Source organism: Paroedura picta, chromosome 15 (genome assembly GCF_049243985.1).
Source record: "Paroedura picta isolate Pp20150507F chromosome 15, Ppicta_v3.0, whole genome shotgun sequence".
NCBI lineage: Eukaryota > Metazoa > Chordata > Lepidosauria > Squamata > Gekkonidae > Paroedura > Paroedura picta.
Window position 1 is genome coordinate 19168930 of NC_135383.1, and position 24377 is coordinate 19193306.

The 24377-nt window shown below is 51.7% G+C and overlaps 1 protein-coding gene across 2 annotated transcripts; it reads right to left on the minus strand.

Moving 5' to 3' along the window:
- Window position 1: 1 nt before the first annotated feature.
- Window positions 2–23009, minus strand: LOC143824802 (multidrug and toxin extrusion protein 2-like). Of its 2 annotated transcripts, none has more exons than XM_077312509.1 (17): window positions 22714–23009; window positions 21479–21580; window positions 19413–19481; window positions 17561–17709; window positions 16161–16203; window positions 15498–15542; window positions 14386–14483; window positions 13136–13233; window positions 11223–11336; window positions 10488–10555; window positions 8394–8502; window positions 7202–7277; window positions 5315–5384; window positions 3855–3987; window positions 2294–2388; window positions 1363–1447; window positions 2–573 (listed from the first exon to the last, which is right to left on the minus strand). In XM_077312509.1, exons 1-17 carry the CDS (start codon window positions 22870–22872, stop codon window positions 353–355), a joined length of 1734 nt encoding a protein of 577 aa, XP_077168624.1. In that variant the 5' UTR covers window positions 22873–23009; the 3' UTR covers window positions 2–352. The 2 variants fall into 2 exon arrangements, with proteins under 2 accessions (XP_077168624.1, XP_077168623.1); XM_077312508.1 differs by lacking the exon at window positions 11223–11336 and adding an exon at window positions 11386–11499 and having other exon boundaries at window positions 22714–23008.
- Window positions 23010–24377: the final 1368 nt, after the last annotated feature.

Consider the following 24377-nt stretch of genomic DNA (forward strand, 5'->3'; position numbering starts at 1 on the left):
AGGAATTGAAAGCTCTTTATTGGTCTCCATGATTGGCTTTTGGTTCGGCCGCGGAGGTTGTTCAGCGGCTTTGTCATTTCGCCAGAGCGCCTCTTGGCTCTGAAGGAGCCTGCCTGGCCCAAAGGTCTCTGGTATTTCACTCCACACGGGACGCCCCACACAGCTCCTGGTGCCCAGGGATGCTGAGGAGTGCCAGTTTCGAGGGCTTGTTGGCACAGGATTCAAATTCTTCTGGAGTCTCAGCCCAGGATCGGATGGCTTAAAGGACAACGCACCGACTCTGGCTTCTCTGCCTTTCCCACTTTGTTGGTGGGGCTCTCATCTTTCTTCCCTGCGCCAAAACCCGAGGCGCTTAATCAGCGATGGTGAAGAACCGTATCACGACTCCCGCAGCCAGAACGGCCACGGCAGCTGCCACCGCCAGTCCCCGACGCACAATCAGCTGCTTCGTGGTCAGGACGCGGCCAACAGCGGAGCGGCCGGGCGTCTCCTCCGGGCTCCGAATGCTAAAGCTCGGTCCGTCCGTCTTGGTGATGCTCAGCAGAACGGCGCCGTTCTTGAGATCTGTTTTTGCTGCATCCCAAAAAGACAGACAGGGAGGGGGCCCTTAGCTTTGCTGGTGGCTACTCAATGCATAAGCGCACCAAAACGTCTTAAGAAAAACCTCGGAGAGACAATGTTTTCCCATCACCTAGACTGCTCCAGAGGCACAGCTTCACCTGTTTCTAGGCTTGTTATTATTATACTTTGATTTCTTGCCCGCCATTCCCAGTGACTCATGGCGGGTTACATTAGTCTGAATAAAACCCCATTAAAACCCCAGACATAAAAAAACATCACATTTCAAATGAACAATCTAAATGAGAAGAACGGCAGAAAAAATATAAAAATCCCTTCTCCCAGTAACTCAAACAGGGTGGGTGGGAAGAAGGGGCAGGTGAAACCAAGCGGCCATACACACACTATCCTGGAGGGGGGTCAACAGATCTTTCTCAACCATAGACCTAGTGGAAGAGGCCCTGCAGAATGCTGAAAGTTTTGCAGGCCCTGTGGAATGCCGAAAGCTCCCGCAGGGCCCGTAGCTCCTCCGGGAGCTCATCCCAGCAGGTAGGGGACAGGACTGAAAAGGCCCTGGCCGTAGTTGAGGCCAGATGTGCTTCCCTGGGGCCAGGAATGAAGCAATGGCCAGCAAGTGTCAACCCTCAGTGACCAGTCTGGGTCTGACCATGCCTCAAATCACTCTGGGGAGGGGAGGGGAGGAGAGCCAGGCCAGTGAGAGGGGTCAAAACCTGGAGGGTTGGAAGCAGCCTCTCTCCAGGGCAGAGCGATTCTTAGCTGCTGATCAAAATTGCCATTCCCTACCTGAGAAGGGAGCTGCCTTGGCCGGAAGGGAAGCAGAGTCCAACTCCTGTGGGTGCTTCTGAGTCACTCCTGCACGGTGCTGAGCCTAGGGACAGATCCAGACAATCCACTTAAGTTGAGCCGTCGTTGCAGCCTAGCTTTTAAATTCACCTGTCCAACAAACTCAGCTGCTACGTCCACATGACAACGCCAAGTGAAAAATCCCAGCCTTAGAAGCAATTTCTCCCTGCTCTTGGGCATCTCTGTCTCCAGCTTCAAATGCAAACATCAGGGACAGGCCCATCTGCCTGTCTCCTGGTTCCTTTTTAAATACCGCATTGGCCCTTTTCATTTCTCCCTTTCTCGTTGCTGGCATTCCCCTTTTTTGATAGCATTCTTGATGCCACCCTGATCAGGATGGCCCGGATCCTGCCGCATCTCAGAAGCTGAGCAGGACTGAACCCGGCCACGGTTTGGGGGAGGGGGGGACTCCTAAGGATTTGGGGGAGGGGTAGTTCCTCCAAGGAATGCTAAGACACGGTGGCAGGCGATGGCAAATTTCCTCCAACTATCCCTTGCCTGCTTGCCCGACAATCCTGGCTGCACTATGCATGCTGTACGATCAACCGTAAATGCCATTGATGCTAATATAAGGTTAACATGTAGATCAGGGGTAGTCAAACTGTGGCCCTCCAGATGTCCGTGGACTACAATTCCCAGGAGCCCCTGCCAGCATTCGCTGGCAGGGGCTCCTGGGAATTGTAGTCCACGGACATCTGGAGGGCCGCAGTTTGACTACTCCTGATGTAGATCGATTGCAGAGGAGAATTTGCTTTGCAGAAGCAGAAAACGACAAGGAAAAATGAGTCAGGTTGAGAGAGGCAAACTCATCATGAAAGATGTTGGAATCGAATTGAAACGGCCCAGAGGCGCTCTCCGGCCGCGGGCTTACCTCCTCGGCTGCTTGCCTCCAGTCCATCCGGGCGGCATAGACGATGCAGCAGGTGGAGGGGATGAAGGCACAGATCAACATGCCCAGCCAAAGCCCTGAAGGGAAGAGAGGCCTGCTCAGCCGGGGACGCTGCTTGCTCACCTAGACCCTTGCTCCACCTCCGTTTTGCCCCCAGCAGGACCAGTTTCTGTTTGGGGGCTGGCGAGTGACGAGGAAAACCTCACCGGGTTGGAGTTGGCCCCGTGAATGAATTGGCCTTGCAGAGCGGGGAGAGAGAAATTAAATGCAACAAAAAGGCCGGTGCTGCTTCATCCCATGAAGCACCTCCATCATCCCAGGCTGGCTCAATAAACTGATCAGAAAGGAAATGAAAGAGTTGCAACTCATCAAAGCACTGGCCGTTTCCTCACATCCCACCATGCTTAGAATCATGGAATCCTAGAGTTGGAAGGGTTCTCATGGGTCATCCAGTCCAACCCCCTCGACTATGCAGGACGCTCACAACCAAATCACTCATCCACTGTCACCTGCCACCCCCTTAAGCTTTCACAGAATCAGCTTCTCCGTCAGATGGCTCTCCAGCCTCTGTTTTAAAATCTCCAAAGATGGAGAACCCACCACCTCCCGAGGAAGCCTGTTCCACTGAGGAACCGATCTGACTGTCAGGAACTTCTTCCAGATGTTCAGATGGAATTTCTTTTGAATTAATTGTTTCAGGACTTTTCCTGGGGATGCATTTTGTTATTTAATGTGGAGGAGAGGAATTAAATGCCACCCCTGGGCCAGCTCTGTGTCAGGCTTCATGCTGTAGGGGTGGCCACAAACTGGGGTTCTCCAGATGTCCACGGACTACAATGACCATGAGCCCCTGCCAGCACCGTGCTCCTTTTCACTGTGGCCCATGGACATCTGGAGAGCCACAGTTTGGCCGGCCCTGCTCCAGAGTCTGGGCTGGTGCCCCGTTTTCCCTTCCCTCCCTCTCTCAGGTCCTTTTCCTGTTGTTCTCAAAACACAGTAACGTTAGCAGTGTGGTTTTTGTCCAGTTACAAAACTGTCCAGTTAAAAAGCAAAACACAAACAGAAGGACTAAGCTCTGCATGCTGGCTTTGGATCTTGCCTCTGCCCCCAACGCACAAAGTTGTCGTTCCCAAGACGCAGTGTACCGTTTACCAACTCTGGGTCCACAAATACCTGGAGATTTTGGGGTGGGGCCTAGGATGGTCTGTGCTAGGTAGGGCAGGAACCACAGCTGAGCATAATGCTATAAAAATCCACCTTCCAGAGTAGCTATTTTCTCTTGGATGTAAAATGTTTTAAATAAATAAAAAGCCATCTTTCCCATCACCTCCTACCTAATCCTTAACCAAAGATGCTGGGAATTGAACCTGGGACTTTCCGCATGCCAGGCAGGTGTTCTACCTCTGAGCCACATCCTGACCGATTGGCGGCTTTGCTCTAAACAAGCTGTCTTTTGCTTTCGCCCGAGAACAAGCCAGAGGTCTTCTGCTGCCTTGCAAAGGGCCCTATGTGAAAACACCCCCGGCACTCCCAGGACCATTACCTATCAGCCCCATTTTGGCCACGAAAAGCAGGACTACCACGATCGGCAAGCCCACCATGTAATAGCCGATGGCGTTGAAGATGGCCCCCAGCTTCTGCTTGCCCGTGCCACGCAAAATTCCACTGCCCGAACTCTGCGGAAAGGAGAGGAAGGGGTTCAAGTAATTCCTTGCAGGGTTCGCCTCAAGGGGCAATTGGCTGGGTGTCTGCTGTGGCTCCCCGTCCAGCAAAGCTCCCCCAAATCCTTGACCCATCTGCTTTCCTCAGGGATGAAAGGAAAAAGAGCTAGGCTTTCTGTACCCTGCTTTTCACTACTCAAGGGAGTCTCAAAGTAGCTTTCAGTCACCTACCCTTCCTTTCCCCACAACAGACACCCTGTGAGGCTAAGAGAGCTCTAGGAGAACTGTGACTGGCCTTTCACACAGCAGGCTGCCTGTGGAGGAGAGGGGAACCAAACCCGGTTCTCCAGATTAGAGTCCACTGCTCATAACCACAACACCACACTGACCTGACCCACAACAGGCCCCTTGTGAGGCAGGTAAGGCTGAGAGACTTCAAAGAGAACTGTGATTGTCCCAAGGTCACCCAGCAGGCCTCACGTGTCTCAAAGTACCTTATAATCCCCTTCCCTTCCTCTCACAACAGACACCCTATGAGAGAGGTGAGGCTGAGAGAGCTCTGAGAGAACTGTGACTGAGCCAAGGTCCTACCAGCTGGCTGCATGTGGAAGAGGGCTAGGGAAATCAAATCCAGTTCTCCAGATTAGAGGCCACCCCCTCCTAACCACGGTACCACCCTGGATCCTCATGCTACTGTTGAGAGGGTTATGGATGGCAGACATCCCTTTCTTCTGAGGAGTGGACTTGAAGGAAAGGCAGGAAACAGGCGTCTATCCAGGAAGTGCCTGAGATGCTCTCCCAGGCCTGTGTAAGGAAGGTCCAGGGAGGCAGCGAAATATCTCTTTCAAATCTCTGTTGCCAGCACTTGGGCTTTAACAGTTCTCTGCTCCCTTGTCGGGGACGTGGTCAGGGTTAACATTTTTGTGTTCAAGGAGGGGGGTGCATGTCTTAGTAGGGTGCCTAAGCCTGGCTCCCCAAATCCAGGGTAACGTAGCTAGCCAAACAAAGCAAGGTTTAATACACCTGCTTGACATTCTGTCGGTGCCATGGGGGTAACCCTGGAGCAGACGGACCCCAGGTGCAGACAGTCAGAGCCTTCTTGTCCGACATTTATAAACCTGGCCATTTTTAGTCTTTTTGCACCGTTTCCTATTACCCAAACGCTGAATCTTTAAAACAATAACAATGTGCATTGTTTGGGGGGGGCGGGTGTTGGCACAAGAGATCGAAACGGGACCCTGGGATTAGGACGTTCGGTAGCGGCCCAAACTGAATCCTGCCCACAGCCCCCCGTGAGATTGAGACGCCCATCCCAGCCCCCTTGGGCAGATGAGGGACTTACGCAAAGGGCTTCAAACAGGTGGAAGGCCACGTAGACTGGCATGACCCAGGCCACAAGCGACGTGATCTCTCTGGTTTGGAGAAAGAAGGAGAATGAATAGAAGAGGCCGCCAGCCGCAGGATCAAACTGGCGTTCTTATAGAGTTGTCTCTTGCTGAATTGTAGGTAAGAGGCCACACCCTCCAGCCCAAAGGCACAGCTCTCTGCCTAGAACAGGGGTAGTCAAACTGCAGCCCTCCAGATGTCCATGGACTACAATTCCCAGGAGCTCCAGCTGGCAGGGGCTCCTGGGAATTGTAGTCCATGGACATCTGGAGGGCCGCAGTTTGACTACCCCTGGCAGGGTTGGAGCACTTTTCCTGTGAGGAAAGGCTGAAGCTGCTGCTGGTTACTTAATGGGGGGGGGGAGCTTTTTAGACCAGGCTGTGAAGAAAGGCCCCCTTTGCTATTTCAAAAAGGCACCTCCCCCCCCCATCTGTGCAGGGCAGAGGGGTGTGTGTGGGGGGGGGGGTGCTACTTCTTTGCTCACCTTCCCTCTCAGTTGTTAATTGGCCTGGCCAGGAAGCAGCACCTGGAGTGGGAAGGGGAGTTTCTTCTTCCCAGAATTCCTAGGGAAGGGGACGGCTGACCAGAACAAGAAGGGCTCTCCTGCCTGCTGACCATCCCTGGAGGACTCTGGTCTTGGGGGAAGAGGTGAGTGGCCATCTTGGCCACGTGGACAATGCCATAAAACGTAGGGAACCAATTAAGCGACGGTGCCTGCCCTGAATTGAACATTAGATAGGGTACATTTTAGCAGAGGGGGAAAAGGATTGAGTTTCATCCTGTTTCTTTTGCCTCGTTTGCTTACTTCTGTGCTGTGCTGAAGACCTGCTTTTTAAAGCCTTGTTTTTTTTACTACATCCTTTATAAATTGAAAGTGGGCCATGGTTCTCTGATCCATGTAGTGTTCCCCTGCCTCGGAATCACAGAATCCTAGAGTTGGAAGGGGCCATACAGGCCATCTAGTCCAACCCCCTGCTCAACGCAGGATCAGCCCTAAGCATCCTAAAGCATCAAAGAAAAGTGTGTCTCCAACCTTTGCTTGAAGACTGCCAGTGAGGGGGAGCTCACCACCTCCTTAGGCAGCCTATTCCACTGCTGAACTACTCTGACTGTGAACATTTTTTCCCTGATATCTAGCCTATATCGTTGTACTTGTAGTTTAAACCCATTACTGCATATCCTCTCCTCTGCAGCCAACGAAAACAGCATCCTGCCCTCCTCCAAGTGACAACCTTTCAAATACTTAAAGAGGGCTATCATGTCCCCTCTCAACCTCCTTTTCTCCAGGCTGAACATTCCCAAGTCCCTCAACCTATCTTCATGGGGCTTGGTCCCTTGGCCCCAGATCATCCTCGTCGCTCTCCTCTGTACCCTTTCAATTTTATCCACGTCCTTCTTGAAGTGAGGCCTCCAGAACTGCACACAGTACTCCAGGTGTGGTCTCACATTAGCCCAGCGCAAAGGGAAGACCCAGAGGGGTGAACCCTCGTGATAACTCACGTGCTGGGATTGTGGGAGACCACAGAGATGAGGCTTCACGTGTGATTCTCGCAGCTGTGACCCTGTACTATAACCAGGTGGTGGCAGTGTATTACCCAGAGAGTCCCTTTTGCCACCTGCCTGGAGTTCTGGCAACCAGCCAGAACAGGGTGGGCAAGGCAGAACTGGGCCTGCAAGGCAGAAGCGGGCCGGTTCCATTACAGTGGCCAAGCGGTGACCCAATGTCCACGGACTACAATTACCATGAGCCCCTGCCCGTAGTCCATGGAGCCACTATTTGGCCACCCTTGGACTATCCTCATTATCCTCATTATCATTCGGCGGAACGGATTGTGTTACTCACTCATCGCTGGTAAATACATAGGCCAAGACGTCTTTTGCCGCTATCAAGACGACATTCATCAGGAGGGCAAAACCCACTGGGGAGAAAGCAAAAGGCAGGATCAGTGCAGGATTTTGCTGCCGCAGAACGCAATATTTTCTGGTTGGTCACGTTTTACTCAGAATCTCAGTCCCAGCAGGGTCCCAGATATTGTAGCAGCTAAATGCTCTGTGAGTACCGATTTGTTGGTGATTCCCGGCCCGAGACAGGCCATGAGCCATTGAATGGGAGTGGCAGGATATAAATCACATAACAGGAAGGAAGGAAGGAAGGAAGGAAGGAAGGAAGGAAGGAAGGAAGGAAGGAAGGAAGGAAGGAAGGAAGGAAGGAAGGAAGGAAGGAAGGAAGGAAGGAAGGAAGGAAGGAAGGAAGGAAGGAAGGAAGGAAGGAAGGAAGGAAGATTTCCATAGAATCCCCAAATATATTCTTAGTAAATCAGACCGCCGTCTTCCAAAGCGTAGCTACATGCTGCAAGCTTCACTGCTGCAGAATGAGGGAGCTCTACCTTTCCCTGCCTATGTTGCTCTACTGTCCCACTTTTCAGCTAGGATCGCCAGGGCTCTCCCTAGCTGCTGCTTGACAGGCCAGTAAGAGAAGAGGGGAGGATCCTTCAGTGTCCCCCCTAATGCACGGCATCCCTTCCCCCACAAAACCAGAAGTTACAGCATCACATTGGGGCAACATTCTAGGATTCACCCCGGGCTTTATGGTTGAGCCATAGAGTTTGGGGTGGGGTTGCCAAAGCTGGGTTGGGAGATTCCTCTCTAGGAATTTCACCCTGGGAGGTAGGTGGACCTGAGAGAACTCTATGGGGGTGAAGCCTGGGCAGGGCAAGATTTGGGGGGGGAGTCCTCAGGGGATACAATGCCATACAGGCCTCCCTCCAAAGCTCACTCTTTCTTCAAGGAAACGGATCTGAAGAAGAGGCCAAAGGAGGCAGCTGAGAAAGGAAACAGATTTCTGAAGAACAGAGGAAGGAGGAGAGAGCGTTCCAAAGAGATGAGGAAAGGATGAGGGATTTCTGAGGCGGAGAAAAGTTTTCCGTGCTGCCAGTCAGAGCAGGCGACTAATCTTGCTGGACCAAGGGTCTGAGTCAGGGCTGGTTTGCGACGCTGTGCTGTTTTACTTCTGGACGCTGCAAAGCGGCACCTACCTGTGCACAGATAGGTGACCACACAGGTCCTCTTGGCCTCCTCCTCGTTGCCCGCTCCTAAAGCGTTGCCCACCAAGACACTGGCAGCTGTGCCAATCCCATATGGAATCTGAGAGAAATAATAAAAGGAGTAGGAATAGCTGGGTTTTGGACCCCGCTTTTCACTACTAAAAAGTCCCAAAGCAGCTTATAATCGCAAACTGTTCCGCACCCTGTGAGGTAGTAGGGGCTGAGAAAGCTCTGAGAGAACTGTAACTGGCCCAAGGCCACTCAACAGGCCTCAGGTGTCTCTAGGCAGGCTCACAACCATCTACCCTGCCTCTCCCTACAAGAGACACCCTGTGAGGTAGGAGGGGCTGAGAGAGCTCTGAGAGATCTGTGACGGGCCAAAGCCACCCAACAGGCCTCAGGTGTCTCAAGGCAGGCTCACAATCACCTGCCCTCCTTCTCCCCAGAACAGATGCCCTACTTGGGCGACTTTGGGCCAGTCCCAGTTCTCTCAGAGCTCTCTCAGCCCCTCCTACCTCACAGGGTGTCTATTGAGGGGAGAGGAAGGAAAGGCGGTTGTCAATCCCTTTGAGACACATGAGGCCTGTTAGGTATCTTGGGCCACTTTCAGCTCTCTCAGAGCTCTCTCCTTTTGGGCAGTGAAAAGCAGGGTATAAAATCTAACTCTTCTTCTTCTTCAGCAGCTGCTGCCAACACAGCTGAAGGATCTTCACGGTGCGGCTGAAGGTAGGGTGGGAAACTCCTAGAGATTTGGGGATGGAGCCTGGGAGGACTGGGACTTCAGTGGGATGCAGTGCCATAGAAGTCCATCCTCCAAAGGGAAACTAATCTCTGTAGTTGGGAGATGTGCTGTAATTCCAGGGGAGCCCCAAGCGAAGTCCCGTCTGGGGACTGGCATCCCAAATTGAAAGAAAGCTGCGGCAGCCATTTTGTGACTGGCTCCGGCTCCCAGGGCAGCCATTTTGTGGCTCCACCCACCCACCCACCCACCCATTCCAAAGCTACCTGGGGTTGCCAGCTCTGGGCTTGGGAAATCCCTGGAGACTTTGGGGGTGGAGCCTGGAGTGGGCGGGATTTGGGACAAGAAGGGACCTCAGTGGAGTATAATAGTTAGGCATGTGGACTGAATAGTGCGAATGTAAAAAACGATGCAAATCAAGGCTTGAAAGACCAAACAATCAGAGACTATAACCTCTTAGACTTTACAGGCCCATCAGAGCATCTGGCTCAGGGCCAGGCGGGGCTCTTGGTGGGTTAACTCAAGTGTACATAAGTTTGTGGTTTGCCCCTTTTCCCTGGCTGGGTATTGTTGGTCTTGGTTGGCGTTACTTCAGTAAAAGAGCTGTGTTTTCGAAGAGCTTTGGAGTCTGCGTCTACCAAATAATACGATGGGAATCCACCCTTGAAAGCAGCCCTTTTCTCCAGGGGAGCTGATCTCATTAGTCTGGAGATGAGCTATAATTCCAGGGGATCCCCAGGCCCCACCTGGAGGCTGCCATCCTTAAAGCTACCCCTCTGCTCAAAAAGCTTGGGGACCTCAGCTGCAGCATATCCATTTCCATGCTGCTGAGGCTGTAGGGAAGAGAGACCAAGGCACCTCTGTTGTCTTTGTAAAATAAATAAGTTTTGTGCATTTGGTTTTCTCTGTGCAAAAATGACTCCCTTTTCCCCCCCCTCTCTCCCCCACCTGCCAATCTCTCCCAGAATCCACCCTTTTACATGTGGCAACACAATCACAGAATCTGGGCCAGATCCTATGGTTGCACCCCTCAGGTTCGTATTTTGGAGAGTTTGGTTTTGGCCCCCACATGGAGTTGCCAGCTCTGAGTTGGTTCCTTCCTAGACATCTGGGGTGGCCATGTGGAGGCATCGCTCATGGCTGTAATTTGAGGGCATCTTCAGGCCCCTGAAGGTTGGTAAACCTAGGCAGCACCGTTATACAACTGTCCCAGAATCTTTTGCAACGTAGCTAAAGGTACTGGGTTGTTAACAGTCCTACTACTTGGGGCGATCTCTCCAAAATATCTTGACCCCAGGTAAAACCCCGTGCAATGTATGGGGGGGGGGTTTGTGAAAAAATCTTACCATGAAAACAACCGTGGACACCTCATAAATGATGGATTGAGCTGACAATTCTACTACGCTGAGCAGGCCTGAAAAAAAGGAGAGGGGAAGGAAAGCCACATGGAATTCGGGAATCTTGCAAAGCAACTCCGGGGGCCGCGGGAAAGGGTTTTGAATCCCACCCCTCTCCAGATGAGCTATAATAAAGCTATAATTGCAGCAGGGCAAGCAGCTTGGCCAGGGGGGGCACCATCCACACAACAGCCTTGCGGGGTAGATCGAGATAGAGCGTTTGTGTGTCTGGAGCAACGCAAAAGAGTGAGATGGGCATGGTGGGACAAGAGGCAGAACTGAACTGAGAAACTCCAGGGGGGAAAAAACAATATATATACAATCATGAACCATGGATGTTCATGCCATTGGTCAGTTTCTGTTTAATTTCTGTGAAAGATCACTTGCATAATTATATGGTTGGGGTCACCACAACAAGAGGAACTGCATTAAAAGATTGTGGCATTAGGAAGGTTGAGAACCACTGGTTTACACAATGGGAGGGCTTCAAGCCAGGTTTTGCCAGTGAGGTTTTCAGCCCCTAAACTTGCTCCTTCTGTCGTTTTGTGCTCTTTGGCTGGGGGCTCTGCCGTGAGAGTGTCAGTGAGGAGTCCCAGGTGTGAAGACGGGCCTCCTGGTTGTACACAGGGACGCTTCCACCACCAGGTGGACAAACAGGGGCAGCTCCTTGGGCCCTTTACTGACCTATCAGGAAACTTCCAATCTCAAACATCCACCATGCAAGGCAGGTCATGAACATGCCGGGGAGCGCTAAGGCCATGAAATCGTCCCATTCCTGGAGGCACCCAACGGACCAGCCTAGGATGGAGAAGACAAAGAAAGAGGAATCTGCAACCTTCTCACTGACCTATCAGAAAGCTCCCGATTTCAAAGGTCCACCACTCGATGCAGGTCATGAGCATGCTGGGGACGGCTAAGGACATGAAGACGTCCCATTCCTGGAGGCATTCAGTGGACCAGCCTACGTCGGAGGAAGAAGAAGAATAAGAGCTCAGTTCTTGTACCCCGCTTTTTACTACCTGAAAGAGTCCCAAAGCTGCTTCCCTTCCTCTCCCCACAACAACCACCCTGTAAGATAGGTGAGTTGAGAGAGCTCTAAGAGACCTATGACTGGGCCAAGGTCACCCAGCTGGCCTCATGTGCCTCAACGTGGCTTACGATTGCCTAAGGTATGTGGGGCCAAGAGTCCTGAGATATGTGGGGCCAAGAATTCTGTGAGGTATGTGAGACCAAGAGTCCTGAGGGAACTGGGACTGGCCTATGGTCACCCGGCAGTGCCTCACGTGTCTCAAAGTGGCTTACAATCACCCTCCCTTTGTCTCCCCACAAGAGACACCCTGTGAGGTTAGGTGAGGTTGAGAGAGCTCTGAGAGAACTACAGCTGACCCAAAGTCACCCAGCTGACTACAGATGGAGGAGGAGCGAGGAATAGAACTTGGTTTTCCAGATCAGAGGCCTACACCACACTGGAAACAGAAGGAAAAGAGATACACGGCCAGCACTTCTGGGGGCGAAGTTGCTTCCAAAGTAAGATAGGCCCACTCAGGCACTGAGATATTTTTACTTTGGCCCTTTAAATCTGCCTGGGGTGAAGGACGATCGGATGGGACGTTTGTGGTCTTGGACTCCCGGGTTTGATTGCTGGTTTGGAGTGGGCTACTGCTTTATCGCTGGCGCTCTCATTTCGGTGAAGCCATCTTTGCATCGGGGACACGCACCCACCCTTTTGATGCCACTGATGCTAAACTGATGCTGTGGACAGGCCGGTCACTTGGGATTAGGAGCTCGCATGAGATGAGGCTGAGGAGCCAAGGCTGAGTGAGGCCGGAGGAGGGCGAGAGAGGAGGAGGGCACCACCAAGGGGCCCACGGAACATGTTCTGGCTGTGGCAAAGGCCACCCCGCCAGGTGGAGTTGGCAGTCCTGGGTTAGGAAATACCTGGAAATTTGGGGTGGGGGTGAGGCTTAGGAGGCGTGGTTTGGGGAGGGGAGGGACTTTTGCTGCAGAGTCCCCCCTCCAAAACAGCCATTTCCCCCAGGGGAACTGATTTCTATCGCTTGGAGAGGAACTGTAAAGCCAAGGATCCCCAGCTCCCACCTGGGGACTGGCATACCCAATTACAAGATCCGTTCACGGTGGGAAGATGGCTGCTTTGAAAGGCGGACTCTTTGACATTACACGCCATTGAAGCCCCTCCTCTCCCCAAGCCCCACCCACCTCAGGCTCCACCCCCAAAATCTCCAGCTATTTCCCAACCCTGAGTGGCCAACCCGACCGCCCAGGCCTGTGAGGGCTGTCTTGCCGCTGCGACAGCCACTAGACTGCTGCTGGGTAGGATATGAACCCGGGCCCAGAGACGCCCACCCTGCAAGGCCAAAGGAGACCAAGTGCCAGCCTGCATGACTGCCGGGAGCAAGACGGATGAGCCGCAAATGCATTGCTTTTGCACTGAGGGAAGAGAGATCGGGTTCTTTCCTCGCAAGGGAGCCGAGTTCAATGGGAATGGGGCTGCCTCCCCCAAACCGGTCTCCTCCTTTCCCAGTGCTGAGGTTTATCGGGCTGATCGATCGGAAGCGGGGGAGGAAATCCGTTCCCACCTCCCCAGGTCTCCACGTGAAGCTTTTTCCATCGGATGTACAGGAAGAGGACGATGGCTTGCGAATACTGAGCAATGGTGTTAGCCCAGGCAGAGCCCCTGGAAGAGACGGAGAGAAGGAAGAAGGAGGGTTACGTGGGCAGGAGGACATGGTAGGCGCTTAACCAGGGATGGCAGCCTCCAGGGGGCACCTGGGGCTCCCCCGGTTATACAGCTCCTCTCCAGGCAACAGAGATCAGTTCCCCTGGAGAAAAGGGCTGCTTTGGAGGGGGGACATTAGACTCCTCTTCTGAGGTCCCTCCCTGCCCCAAGTCCCACCCCTTCTTGAAGCCGCCAGGTTTAGGAAGACCTAAACCTCAGGGGACTTGGGGGGAGAAGCACTTAGTGAAGCCGATCAGCTGTCAGTCTGATCAGGGGGAAGGAAGTCTGATCTCAGATGCTGCAGGACTGATAACTCTCTAACACAAGGAGGGGGTGAGGGCCACACCCCTTGAAGACTTTACAAAAATGATTGGAGAACATTTTTTAAAGAATGAAACTAGCTGCTGTGTGCCTTGATCTTAGCAGTCACGTCCAATTAGCTGTTGGCTTTTTTACTCTTGAGGAGGGATTGTCCTCGTCCCTTCCCCTTATTCTGACAGCCTTTGATATATCAATTTCCCGAGTCCGTTCTTGGGGTGAATTCTTCGATGGCATTTTAATGCCCTTCCGACATTGTTGTTGTTAGTTGTAACATCGTGTCCGACCCATTGCGACCCCATGGAAAATGATCCTCCAGGCCAGGGGTACTCAAACTGCGGCCCTCCAGATGTCCATGGACTACAGTTCCCAGGAGCCCCTGCCAGCATTTGCTGGCAGGGGCTCATGGGAACTGTAGTCCATGGACATCTGGAGGGCCACAGTTTGACTAACCCTGCTCCAGGCCTTCCTGTCCTCTACCATTACTTCTGACGCTACAACACCCCTTCTGCAACCAAATGCCGAAACCAAATGCAATTTCAGCTTCTGAGCGAAACTTCTCTCCTCTGTCCTCCTGGGGCTGTTCGCTTGTGCCTTTGAGAACTGAACTTGGAACGGTGGAATTAAAAAGGCGCGTGCTGATCCCAGGGCGTTCCCTCCTGCTCAACTTCTCCCGTCCACATCTGAATGAAAAGGCTCAGCTGTGAACTTCCAGCCAAGCCGCAAGGCAAGAAAAACTAGGCTGTCGTGTGATGCCCTCCAACCATCTCGGGGGGAGGGGGGGCTCCTCACCTGACCCCCATCTCCAGCTCGTAGAGGAACACGTAATTGGCAATGAGGTTGACGATGTTGCCCGCAGTGCCACACAAGACCTCTGGCCAGATGATCCGCTACAACAGGGGGGAAGAAACACGTTGGGATTATTTCCTAGCAGCGCGATGAAGTTGAAACCCGTCCAAGCGCTAGCCAACCTCGGAAACGTTTAGCTTACGAAGAGGAGGTGGCTTTAACATGTTTTTACTTTTCATTTCAACTGGTTGGATTGTAGGAACTGCCTGCATTTCCTTGCATGTTGAGAAGTTCCTATGATGAGAGAGCATTTGAGGCTTGTGGTGTTTTTGCACCCTGTGCGTAATTTGCCATAGGCCTCTGGCCAGTAGTGCAGATGTGGAAGCAAGACAGCACAGAGAGGCAGACCCCCTAGCCCTCCCTGGATCTCCAGCAAGAGATCCTGCATCCCTGAAGCATTTCAGCCAGCTCACAGCTCAGTCCGCCTGCTCCTCTCCCCATCCCTCCCAGAATTTCAAACTTCCCTCTTTCCATGCAAAGGTGCCTCTACTCCCTCCCTCCATCAGCCAGGAGGGGTCATTTCTTCCCAGCCCTGAGGCATCCCTTAGGATGCATGACCCATTCAGGAGGAACCTATAACAATCATAGAATTATAGAACAGAATCCTATAGTTGGAAGGGGCCATCCAGGCCATCTGGTCGGCCCCCTGCTCAATGCAGGATCAGCCTCAAGCATCCAGGATCAGTCTCTGTCCAGCAGCTACTTGAAGGCCACCAGTGAGGGGGAGCTCCCCACCTCTTTAGGCAGCCCGTTCCACTGCTGAACTAGACTCACAGAATCCTACAGTGGGAAGGGGCCATACAGCCATCTCGTCCAGCCCCCTGCTCAGTGCAGGATCAGCCTCAAGCATCCAGGATGAGTCTCTGTCCAGCCGCTGCTTGAAGACTGCCAGTGAGGGGGAGCTCCCCACCCCTTAGGCAGCTCCCTTAGGAAGCCCATTCCACACCTGAACTACTCTGTGAAAATTGTTTTCCTGATTTTGCCATGGGCTCCGGAAGGACCTCCCAAAGTGGACCTCCCTCACGTGGAAGAAACAAGAGGAAGAGGCGGCTTACCTGGTTTTGCAAGTACCTGGTCTCTAACTGATAGATAAAGGTTGCCTGCAGAATGAGAAGAAAACAGCAACAGATCAGAGAGGTGGTTCTCCGGCCTCAGCCTCTTCCTGTCGAAAAAGAAGCTGCCTCCTTCATCCTGAATTTCCTCAATGAACGGATGCTGTCCCTTTGACAGTTGTGTGATCCCATCTTGAACCCAGAGGGGAGCATGAACTCTCTGAAGTTTGCACCCCGGAAGTCTTGTTGGACTCAAACCTTGCTCAAGAAGAGAAACACACTGGGAATATCAACTAATGCTGGGAATTATTTAAGAAAGATACACAACTGGAATGAGAGAGGGTTGCCAGCTCTGGGTTGGAAAATGCCTGGAGACTTTGGGGGTGGAGCTGGGAGTGAGCATGATTTGGGGTGGGGAGAAACCTCTGGAGTTGTAGCTGTAATCCTTGGATTTAGGAGTGGGATGTGCACATCTGTGAAGTCCTGGATGATGTGGGGCTGGTCAGAGATACAGGAATGGTTATTAAGGGCTTTGCCTGTTGGATGCCTGCCTGCCACATGGCTGCCAAGTGCTATAGAATCTTGCTGGCTACCAGTATGGAGCAACAGAGTAACCAGGCAGCTGAGGGACACAGCATATTGAGGGGAAAGCAGGGTGAGACTTACAGGAAGTGCCGGAATGAAGATCATAACGTAAACCTGAGTGAGTCTGTAGAGAAAGAGAGGAGAGAGAAATCGGAAATCAAAACAAACAGTGTAGCCTCTCCCCCAACTCCAGTGAGCAGCGCAATCATTCCGCACACCTTAGATAATGCACTTCCAATGCACTTTAGAAGAAGATTTTCCTGTTTCACCCAGCAGGCCCATTCTGCACATGTTGGATAATGCACTTTATAAAAAGATTTTCCAGGGCCGATTCTGCACACATAGGATCATTTAATTTCAATGTCCTTTTGTAGCTGGATTTTCCTGTGTGCAGAATGGGCCCTGTTCTGCACAGGAAAACCCAGCTGCAAAAACACATGCAGAGTGCATTATCCAAGGTGTGCAGAATGAAGAAGGCATTTCTTTACAGCAGCCTCCTAAGAAGCTTGTTTCCTGACACTGCAGAAGTGTCATTTGTAGGGGTGCCTACAAGAAAGCAGGCTTCAGGCAGGTAGAGAAGAAATAGCAGTAATCTCATAATCCTTTGTACCAAGGAGAACTAAAAGGGCCTTCTATCTGTATCTATTTCTGCTTGGGCGGGTCATTCTTCTCCAGAATCTTCTGCCTCATCTCTTTAAATGTCACAGCTATTCCATAAATCCTTCCACTGGATTAATTTTCTACCTTTGGCCCTCCTGGACTGATATAGGTAGCTAGAGTGCCCTTTTCAAAGGCGACCACCACCAGAGGGGCATGGTTACCAACTTCCAGGTGATGGCTGCAGAGCTCCTGCTATTAGAACTGATCTCCAGGCAACAGAGGTGAGTCTGTGGTATTATACCCTGCTGCGGTCTCTCCCCTACCTGATTCTTGGCCACTGTGTGACAAAGTGTTGGATTAGGTGGGTCATTGGCCTGGCTTCTCTTATGTCCCTATGTCTGGGGCAGGGATGCTCTGTATTCTTGGTGCTTGGGGGACAACAATGGGAGGATTTCTGCTGGCACCTGGGTATTGGCCACTGTGTGACCCAGACTGGATGGGCCATTGGCCTGATCCAGCATGGCTTCTCTTTTGTTCTTATGTCTGGGGTTGTGATGCTCTGTCTTCTTGATGCTTGGGAGGTAACAATGGGAGGGTTTCTGGAGTTCTGGCCCTGCTGGTGGACCTCCTGGTAGCACCTGGGTTTTGGCCAGATGGGCCATTGGCCTGATCCAACGCGACTCCTATGATAATCTTACGGTGACACTTGAATCAGTCTCTTCCAAGCTTCTCAAACAAAATGGCAGCTATCTACCCCTGAATATTCCTGCAAAGAATTTAACCCTGGGTGACTGTTTCTCCCCGCATCCAGCAATACCCCCCCCCACCGGGCATAATTCCTGACCTCCTCCTGTATTGCACCAAACCCGGTTTCCCCTCACCTGGAGACTTCTGGGTCCTGTCGGATGAGCAAGAGGAACTGTTCCGTGTTGATGAAGATCGCCCAGCAGGGGAAGCAGCAAAGCAGGAGAATGAGGACCCCTCGTTGCAGGATGATGCCCACACGCTTCATGTTCTTACCACCATAGGTCTGGGAAAAGAAGGCGTGTCACGCATGAAAGCAAACCTGGGCCTAAAGCATTACCCCAGGTGGCCCTTTTCCATTCTGCTACTTTATTGTACATCATCGTAGCAGGCGTTTCTACTCTGCCTGCTTAGATCACTTTCCTTGGCTTCCTTTGTGCCGTTTTCCCCCATTTAAATGGGATTTCTTATAGGACACCTTGACGTAACAAAGCAAAGAGGGCAGTGAATCTATTGCAGGAAAAAGCCAGTACCAATCGGCTAGTGGTCCCTGGCCCCAGGGAAGTATATTTGTCCTCAACCAGGGCCAGGACATTTTTAGTCCTGACCCCTGGTGGAATGACCTCCCAGGGGAGGTCTGGGTCCTGTTAAAACTGGTGGAGCTCCGCAGGGCCGGCCAGATGGAGCTCTTCCACCAAGCTGTTGGCCGGGGCCAATGATAACATAAAACCACCACCGCCCCAACAGAAAACCTCCACTGAAAACCGCGATTACGTTTGCATGCCAGAAACAATAAGGACTGAGCTGACAACACAGCTGAGCAGAACTCGAATGGAAGACGGGATCTCAACCTTTTAATGTTTTGATATTAACTGTGGGATGGTTTTTCCACTGATTGATTAATTAATGAGTAATAGCATGGGAGATTCTAGTGTAGAGAAACCCGAAAATACAAAGCAGAAAAGCCCATGGGGTTTGATTTGTTGGGTCTGAGAGAGAAACAAGACTGACGCAAGACTGGTTTCCCAGTGGTAATGGCGGGATTGTGACATCCAGTTGCGTCCGGAAAGTGTGTAGGGGGTATGGAAATCGGCATGACAGTGGGAATATATAGCAAAACTTAATTATGTTAAATCAGTAAACTGTGTCACACAGCCATAAGATAATTCTTAGCCAAAACAGCCCATCAGTCCCCTGGAATTCAGTTGTAGTTCACAAAAATATAGGAGAAATAAAAACGTCTATGCCAGTGATCAAAGGCTCCCATCCCACCATTAGCTATGTTTTCTCTTATGTTTTTGTGGACTACAACTGAATTCCAGGGGACTGTTTTGGCTAAGAATGATCATATGGCCGTATTTAGATGTGTGACACAGTTTATTAATTTAACAGAATTAATTTTTGCTTTATATTCCCACTGTTCATAGTCTGATGAAGAGTGCTTGCACTCGAAAGCTACTGCCTTGAATCAATCTTTGTTGGCCTTCAGGGTGCCCCTGGACTCTGATTTTGTTGTGCTACTTCAGACCAACACGGCTACCCATTTCAATCAGTTCTTAGAAGTCATCGGAGTAGTTCTTCGAAAACGAGATCGCCATCTAGGGACTCGTCTTGGCTGTCTGCTCTGATTGCTACACTGCCTTGGAAACAAACTGTTTAGCCATCGTCAGTTTTCTTTGATTTTCTCCTGGATGTCATGCCTGACAGGGACAATTATGCTTTATTTTTCTCAAGACTCGTTTTTTTAAACAAAGCAATGTTCTAGCTACAACGGCTTAAAGGTACGCTTGGAAGGCTGCATCCCTGCATTGGCTTCTAGATCTCAGAGGGAGAACTAGGTTTCTAGTATTTTGCAGACGGAATGTCAGTGGCTGCAGAAATCTCTGTCCCTTCCCAGGGACGGAATAAATCACGAAAAATAAGAGCTATCGTGGCCCTTTCCAGTTACTCTGGCTCAGACACGAGCTGCCGGGCACAGTCACTGCTCACCTGTGAGATTAACGTATCGCAGGCCGAAGACAAACCGAATCCGACGGAGATCCCGGTTACATTGATCACCTAGAAAGTGTGGGGAGAACAAGAGGAGGAATAATTATTCGGGAGGCATGGAATGGTTGTATATGAATGAAGGTTTACCGGCCGGGATGAAGGTTTACCTGCAGTCTGAATGTAGCCGCCTTGAAGAGAGGACGGGCAAAAAGGCAGCATGATCAGAATTCAGACAAAGATTTCAAGCAGTCAAAACTTCTTTAAGAGGAACAGGCTTACTGTATTAGACCACTAGCCCGTGTGGTGCAGCATCCTCGTTCTCACAGTGGATACCAGAGAGCTGGGACCAGCCCTGCACAGTGCCTTTGCCCCATGGATCAGGACCATAGGCTCTCTTCTCCTTCCTTTTCTGTCTTTAAGGACACACAGAGTGATACCACTTTCCACTATGAGATGTTCCTCTGCCCCCAGTCTGGCTGATCCCACCAAAATTGTACTCTTCTAGAGCTCTGCAAATCCTTAAACTGGCTCTGATTCTACAAGCCCCTCAAACCCTTAAACTGCTCCTGCAGAGAGCGAGCATGGTGTAGTGGCTTCTAATCTGGCAAGACGGGTTTGATTCCCCTGCCCGTCCACATGCAGCCAGCTGGGTGACCTTGGGCTGGCCACAGCCCTGATAGAGCTGTTCTGACTCAGCCTCACCTACCTCACAGGGTGTCTATTGCAGGGAGAGGAAGGGAAGGTGACTGTAAGCCACTTTGAGCCTCCTTCAGGTAGATACAAGCGGCATCTAAGAACTAACTCTTCTTCTTCTTCAGTAATCTCAGGGCTCTCTCAGCCTCACCCACCTCACAGGGTGTCTGTTTTGGGGAGAGGAAAGGGAAGGTGACTGTAAGCTGCTTTGAGACTCCTTCGAGTAGAGAAAAGCGGCATATAAGAACCAACTCTTCTTCTTTTCTTGCCCCCCAACAACTGGCATTCCAAGGTAGGCCTGTGTCTTGGAAAGGATAGCCCTCTCACACCCCGGCATGGTCCCTGCAGAATGACTTCCCCATCCCATTTAAGATTGCTCAGTTCATCTTTTACGTCTTGGTTTCTTTGGGTCCGTCCCCTCACCTGAGGTTGTTTCCTGGAGATTGGGGGGGGAGGCATTGCCTGCGGATGGGGGAGTCTGCAGAGGGAGACAGCTCCATGGGTGGGCCTGTGGGTGTTACTATAGAGTCCACCCTTTGAAGCTGCCACTTCCTCCAGGAGAACTCATCCCTGCAGCATGGAGATCTATTGTAATTTCAGGAGAGCACAGGCCAGCTTGGTGTCATGGTTAATAGAGCGGATTCTGACCTGGAGAGCTGGGTTTGATTCCCCGCTCCTCCACAGGCAGCCAGCTGGGTGACTGTTGTGCATGGAGTTCCTCAGAGGACCAGGGCTTGAGATCCAAGCTGGGATCATATAAAGCACCTAATCGGGAGCTTGATGTTCCAGCTAGGGTCATAAAAAAACAGCCAATGGGAAACAAGGATTGCTGCTGTTCTGTAACCAGAGTTAACATCCCACGAGAGATCTCCGCTTAGGACCAATGAGGTGATGGGGAGGAGAGATCCTTTTGTTCAGGATTTCAGTAAGGTTGGGGAACTTAGTTCAGTGTGTTTAACTTGGGTCAATAAAGCACTGCAATGAACAACCCACGTCCTGGCCTCTGAACCCACGGATTTAACAGTGAACTTGGGCCAGTCACAGTTCTTTCAGAGCTGTTCTAACAGAACAGTTCTCTCAGAGCTCTCAAAACGATCTCTCGGACGCTACCGAATCTCATAGACACGTTGTTTTCATTCGGGAAGCACAGTCTCCCACCTACCTCCCAGGGTGTCTGTCACGGGGAGAGGAAGGGAAGGCGATCGACCATAACCCATTTTGAGACTCCTTCAGGTAGTAAAAATCAGGGTATAAAAACCAATCACTCTTCTTGTCATCCTCACCTGGAGGTTGGCAACCCACTGGCCTCCCGTGACCTCCCAAGAGGCCTTGCACGGGGGATTCGAAAGCCCAGCGACAACCAGGATACTCACCGCGATGGCAAGCGTGACAGAAGCCAATTCCACCTTGCCAAGGTGGCCGCAGAAGATGGAGCTGACGACATGGATCATAAACACCAAGAGCTGGATGATCGTCTGGGGAGGAGGGAAGAGTCAGAGCAGACAGAGGACTTCTCGCCCCCTGAAAAAGCAGCCTCTCCCATCCCAGCCTGTCTCGTCGCCTGTCTAAACAATTAACATTCAAAGCAAGTCTCCCAATTTCAGACAAGCTGCCTCTTTCTCTTTAGAGAGAGTGGCACATAAAATATTTCCACATCATTGGCAATAGACATTAACCTGTAGGTTGGGTGCTCTGCATAGGGAGGCCTGAATTTTGATGGCATTTGTTGGTCCCAACCAGAGCCCTGGCAAAACAGCTCTGTCTTATGGGTCCTGCAGGACCGCTTAAAGTCCCACGGGGCCTGATCTCATTTGGAAGAGGGTTCCACTAAAAAGTCTCAAGTCCCCACCTGGAGGTTGGCAGCCCCAAGTGGCCTGGTGGGTTGCAGAGAGATGTGTTTGCCTGCTGCTCAACAAGACGTAGTTTGTGGAGTCAGTCATCGCAACAAGGCACAAAACCTTCACCAAACCCTAGTTTGGAATTGTGGTCCAACCAGCATCTTAATTTGGACGCTCCAGGGGCAAGCAGGGCTTCCTCAAGTCATGGCACCCGAACACAGAACACGGCTTAGCAGTCAACAGCAACCCCCTCCTCTTTAGTCAATGCCAAGCTAGCTGCCTCCTGTTTTCATCCTGCTCACAGAAAGCACATCCTTTTAGAGGGGAGGAAATGCGCCCATCCATAGCTCCACTGGGCAGACCAGGCTAGCCTGATGTTGTCCAACAATGGCCCCTCAGCAGGGTTGACCCTACCTAGTATTTGGATGGGAGGCCTCCAAGGCACACAAGGGCCGTGATGCCGAAGCAAGCAATGGCAAGCCACCTCTGGACATCTCTTGCCATGGCAACCCTGCAGGGCCACCATCTGCCAGCTTGATGGTTGGGGAAGGAAAAGGTCTTAATTAAGGTTTTGTGCTATCTCAGCAGAACGGGCATGAAGCATGCTTCGAAAACCAGTAACGAAACCGGCAGTAAAACAAGAACAACAAAACTGGTTCCAGAGGGAACCCAGAGAGCCGTTCAGACCCGGTTCCTTGCACCGTCCTTCCCACCAGGAGTTCCCCCCACCCACCCACCCCGGCCTATGAGTGGCAAACGGTGGCTCTTACCAAGGGTCCCGCCAGCACCAGGATCTTCTTCACCTCCCCCCAGAAGTTGGGCGGAATCCACAGGCATCTTTTCCTGCAGTTGCTGAGCTCCGTATCCTCTTGGCCGACGGCTCCCGCGCTGGAGGGAGGCTTCTCTTGGACGGGGGGCCCAAGCTCCATCGAGCGCAAAGGGGCCCTGGTTTTCTTTGCGCTCAGATGGTCAAGTTCATCGGCCTGGACTCCAGAGAGGTGTGAGACGGACTTCAGCCTGCTTCGTCTGATCCTCCCCTCCTGGGCCGGATGATGCCCCTCGAATGTCGGCAAGAGGGCAGGGGTTAAAGTCTGCGGAGGCCGGAGGAGGAGCTGCTGCTTTGGAGGGTCTAAGGTTACGGAGCGAGGCTGCGGGAACCTGGCCCAGAAGACCTGGGAGGTATCCCAGCCAACGGTCACGGGATCGAGAGATCTCAGCGGTACCGAAAACACAAGCGGGGGTTGGAACCCGATAGAAGAAACCGTCCCCTGCTGAGCCAGGCTGACGGTCCGTTCCGCCCAGGGAGACGAGGTTTTGGGAGAGGAATTCTGGGCATGATTCGAGGCTCTGCGTTCCCTTGTAATAAGTGCGTTTCCCCCAAATAAATAAAGCACCCCTGGTCCCCTCTGCTCCCCAAACATTCCTTTGGGGTGTTTCCAGCTGGAATAACTGGAGGGAGTTCTTTCCAAGGGAGCTTTTTAGTGGAATCTTGAATGCTGGTTAATAGGTTTGTCTTAGCGGTGGTTGGGGGGGGTTGGGTGGCCATATTCAGGCCAGGAAGCTGCTGGATATTTGGGGATGGAGCCTGGGAAGGATGGGGACTCCAGTGGGGTACAATTCCACAGGAATCCACCCTCCAAAGCATCCTTTCCCCCCCCCAGGGGAACTGATCACTGGAATCTCAAAATGAGCTGCAGTTTCAGGGGATCCCCAGGTCCCACATGGAGGTTGGCATCCCTAAGGCTGCTGGGAAATTCCTGGACATTTGGAGGTGGGAATTAAGTGGGGTATAATAATAACAATAGGGCCCACCTTTCAAAGTGACCTTTTCCTCCAAGGAGGACTGATCTCTGTGGCTGGAGATCAGATGTAATCCCGGGAGATCCCTGCCCACCACCTGCAAGCTGGCTACCCTTCACTGATCACACCCTGGCCAAAGCCTGAATGCTGGGCTTGGAAAATTAGATGGTCGCCAATTTTCTCACCTGTCTCCGTTGTGGTTGGAGATCTACCTGCTGGAGATCCCACACCAGAGACAGAAAATACGTTCTGGAAACAGGATTCCAAAGCCTATACGAGGAGGGCTCCTTCATGCAGATTCGGATTTCCCAAGCAAATTCTTCCAGATTCTGATTTATTGATAATCCATCCAGCGAAGAACCAGTGCTTAAAGGAAGAGCACAAGATTGATTTATGGATTCTTCAGCCTTTTATTCCACCCTGTCTCAGCTGACTAAGGCAGATCACAACGTATTAATAATCACATCCAATTCTAAAATATGATCTAAGACCTTATTTCAGTTAAATTCATGCATGGAAAGTCAGAACTTCATTCCCGGTCTCAAAACGATCTCTTGGATGCTACCGAATTTTACAGACACATTGTTTTGATTCGCGAAGCACAGTCTCCCAGGGTTGCCCTTGCTTGGGGTTA

What these genes read in the sequence shown, in the direction of transcription:
- LOC143824802 (XM_077312509.1), bottom strand. Translation starts at nt 22,872, where the DNA reads ATGGAGCTTGGGCCCCCCGTCCAAGAGAAGCCTCCCTCCAGCGCGGGA. An exon ending in GGTCACCTATCTGTGCACAG is followed by an intron (nt 7,278 to 8,393) that starts GTAGGTGCCGCT and finishes CTTTCTCCCCAG; the next exon opens with TGGGTTTTGCCCTCCTGATG. An exon ending in CAAGGCAGCTCCCTTCTCAG is followed by an intron (nt 574 to 1,362) that starts GTAGGGAATGGC and finishes TTTGGGATGCAG; the next exon opens with CAAAAACAGATCTCAAGAAC.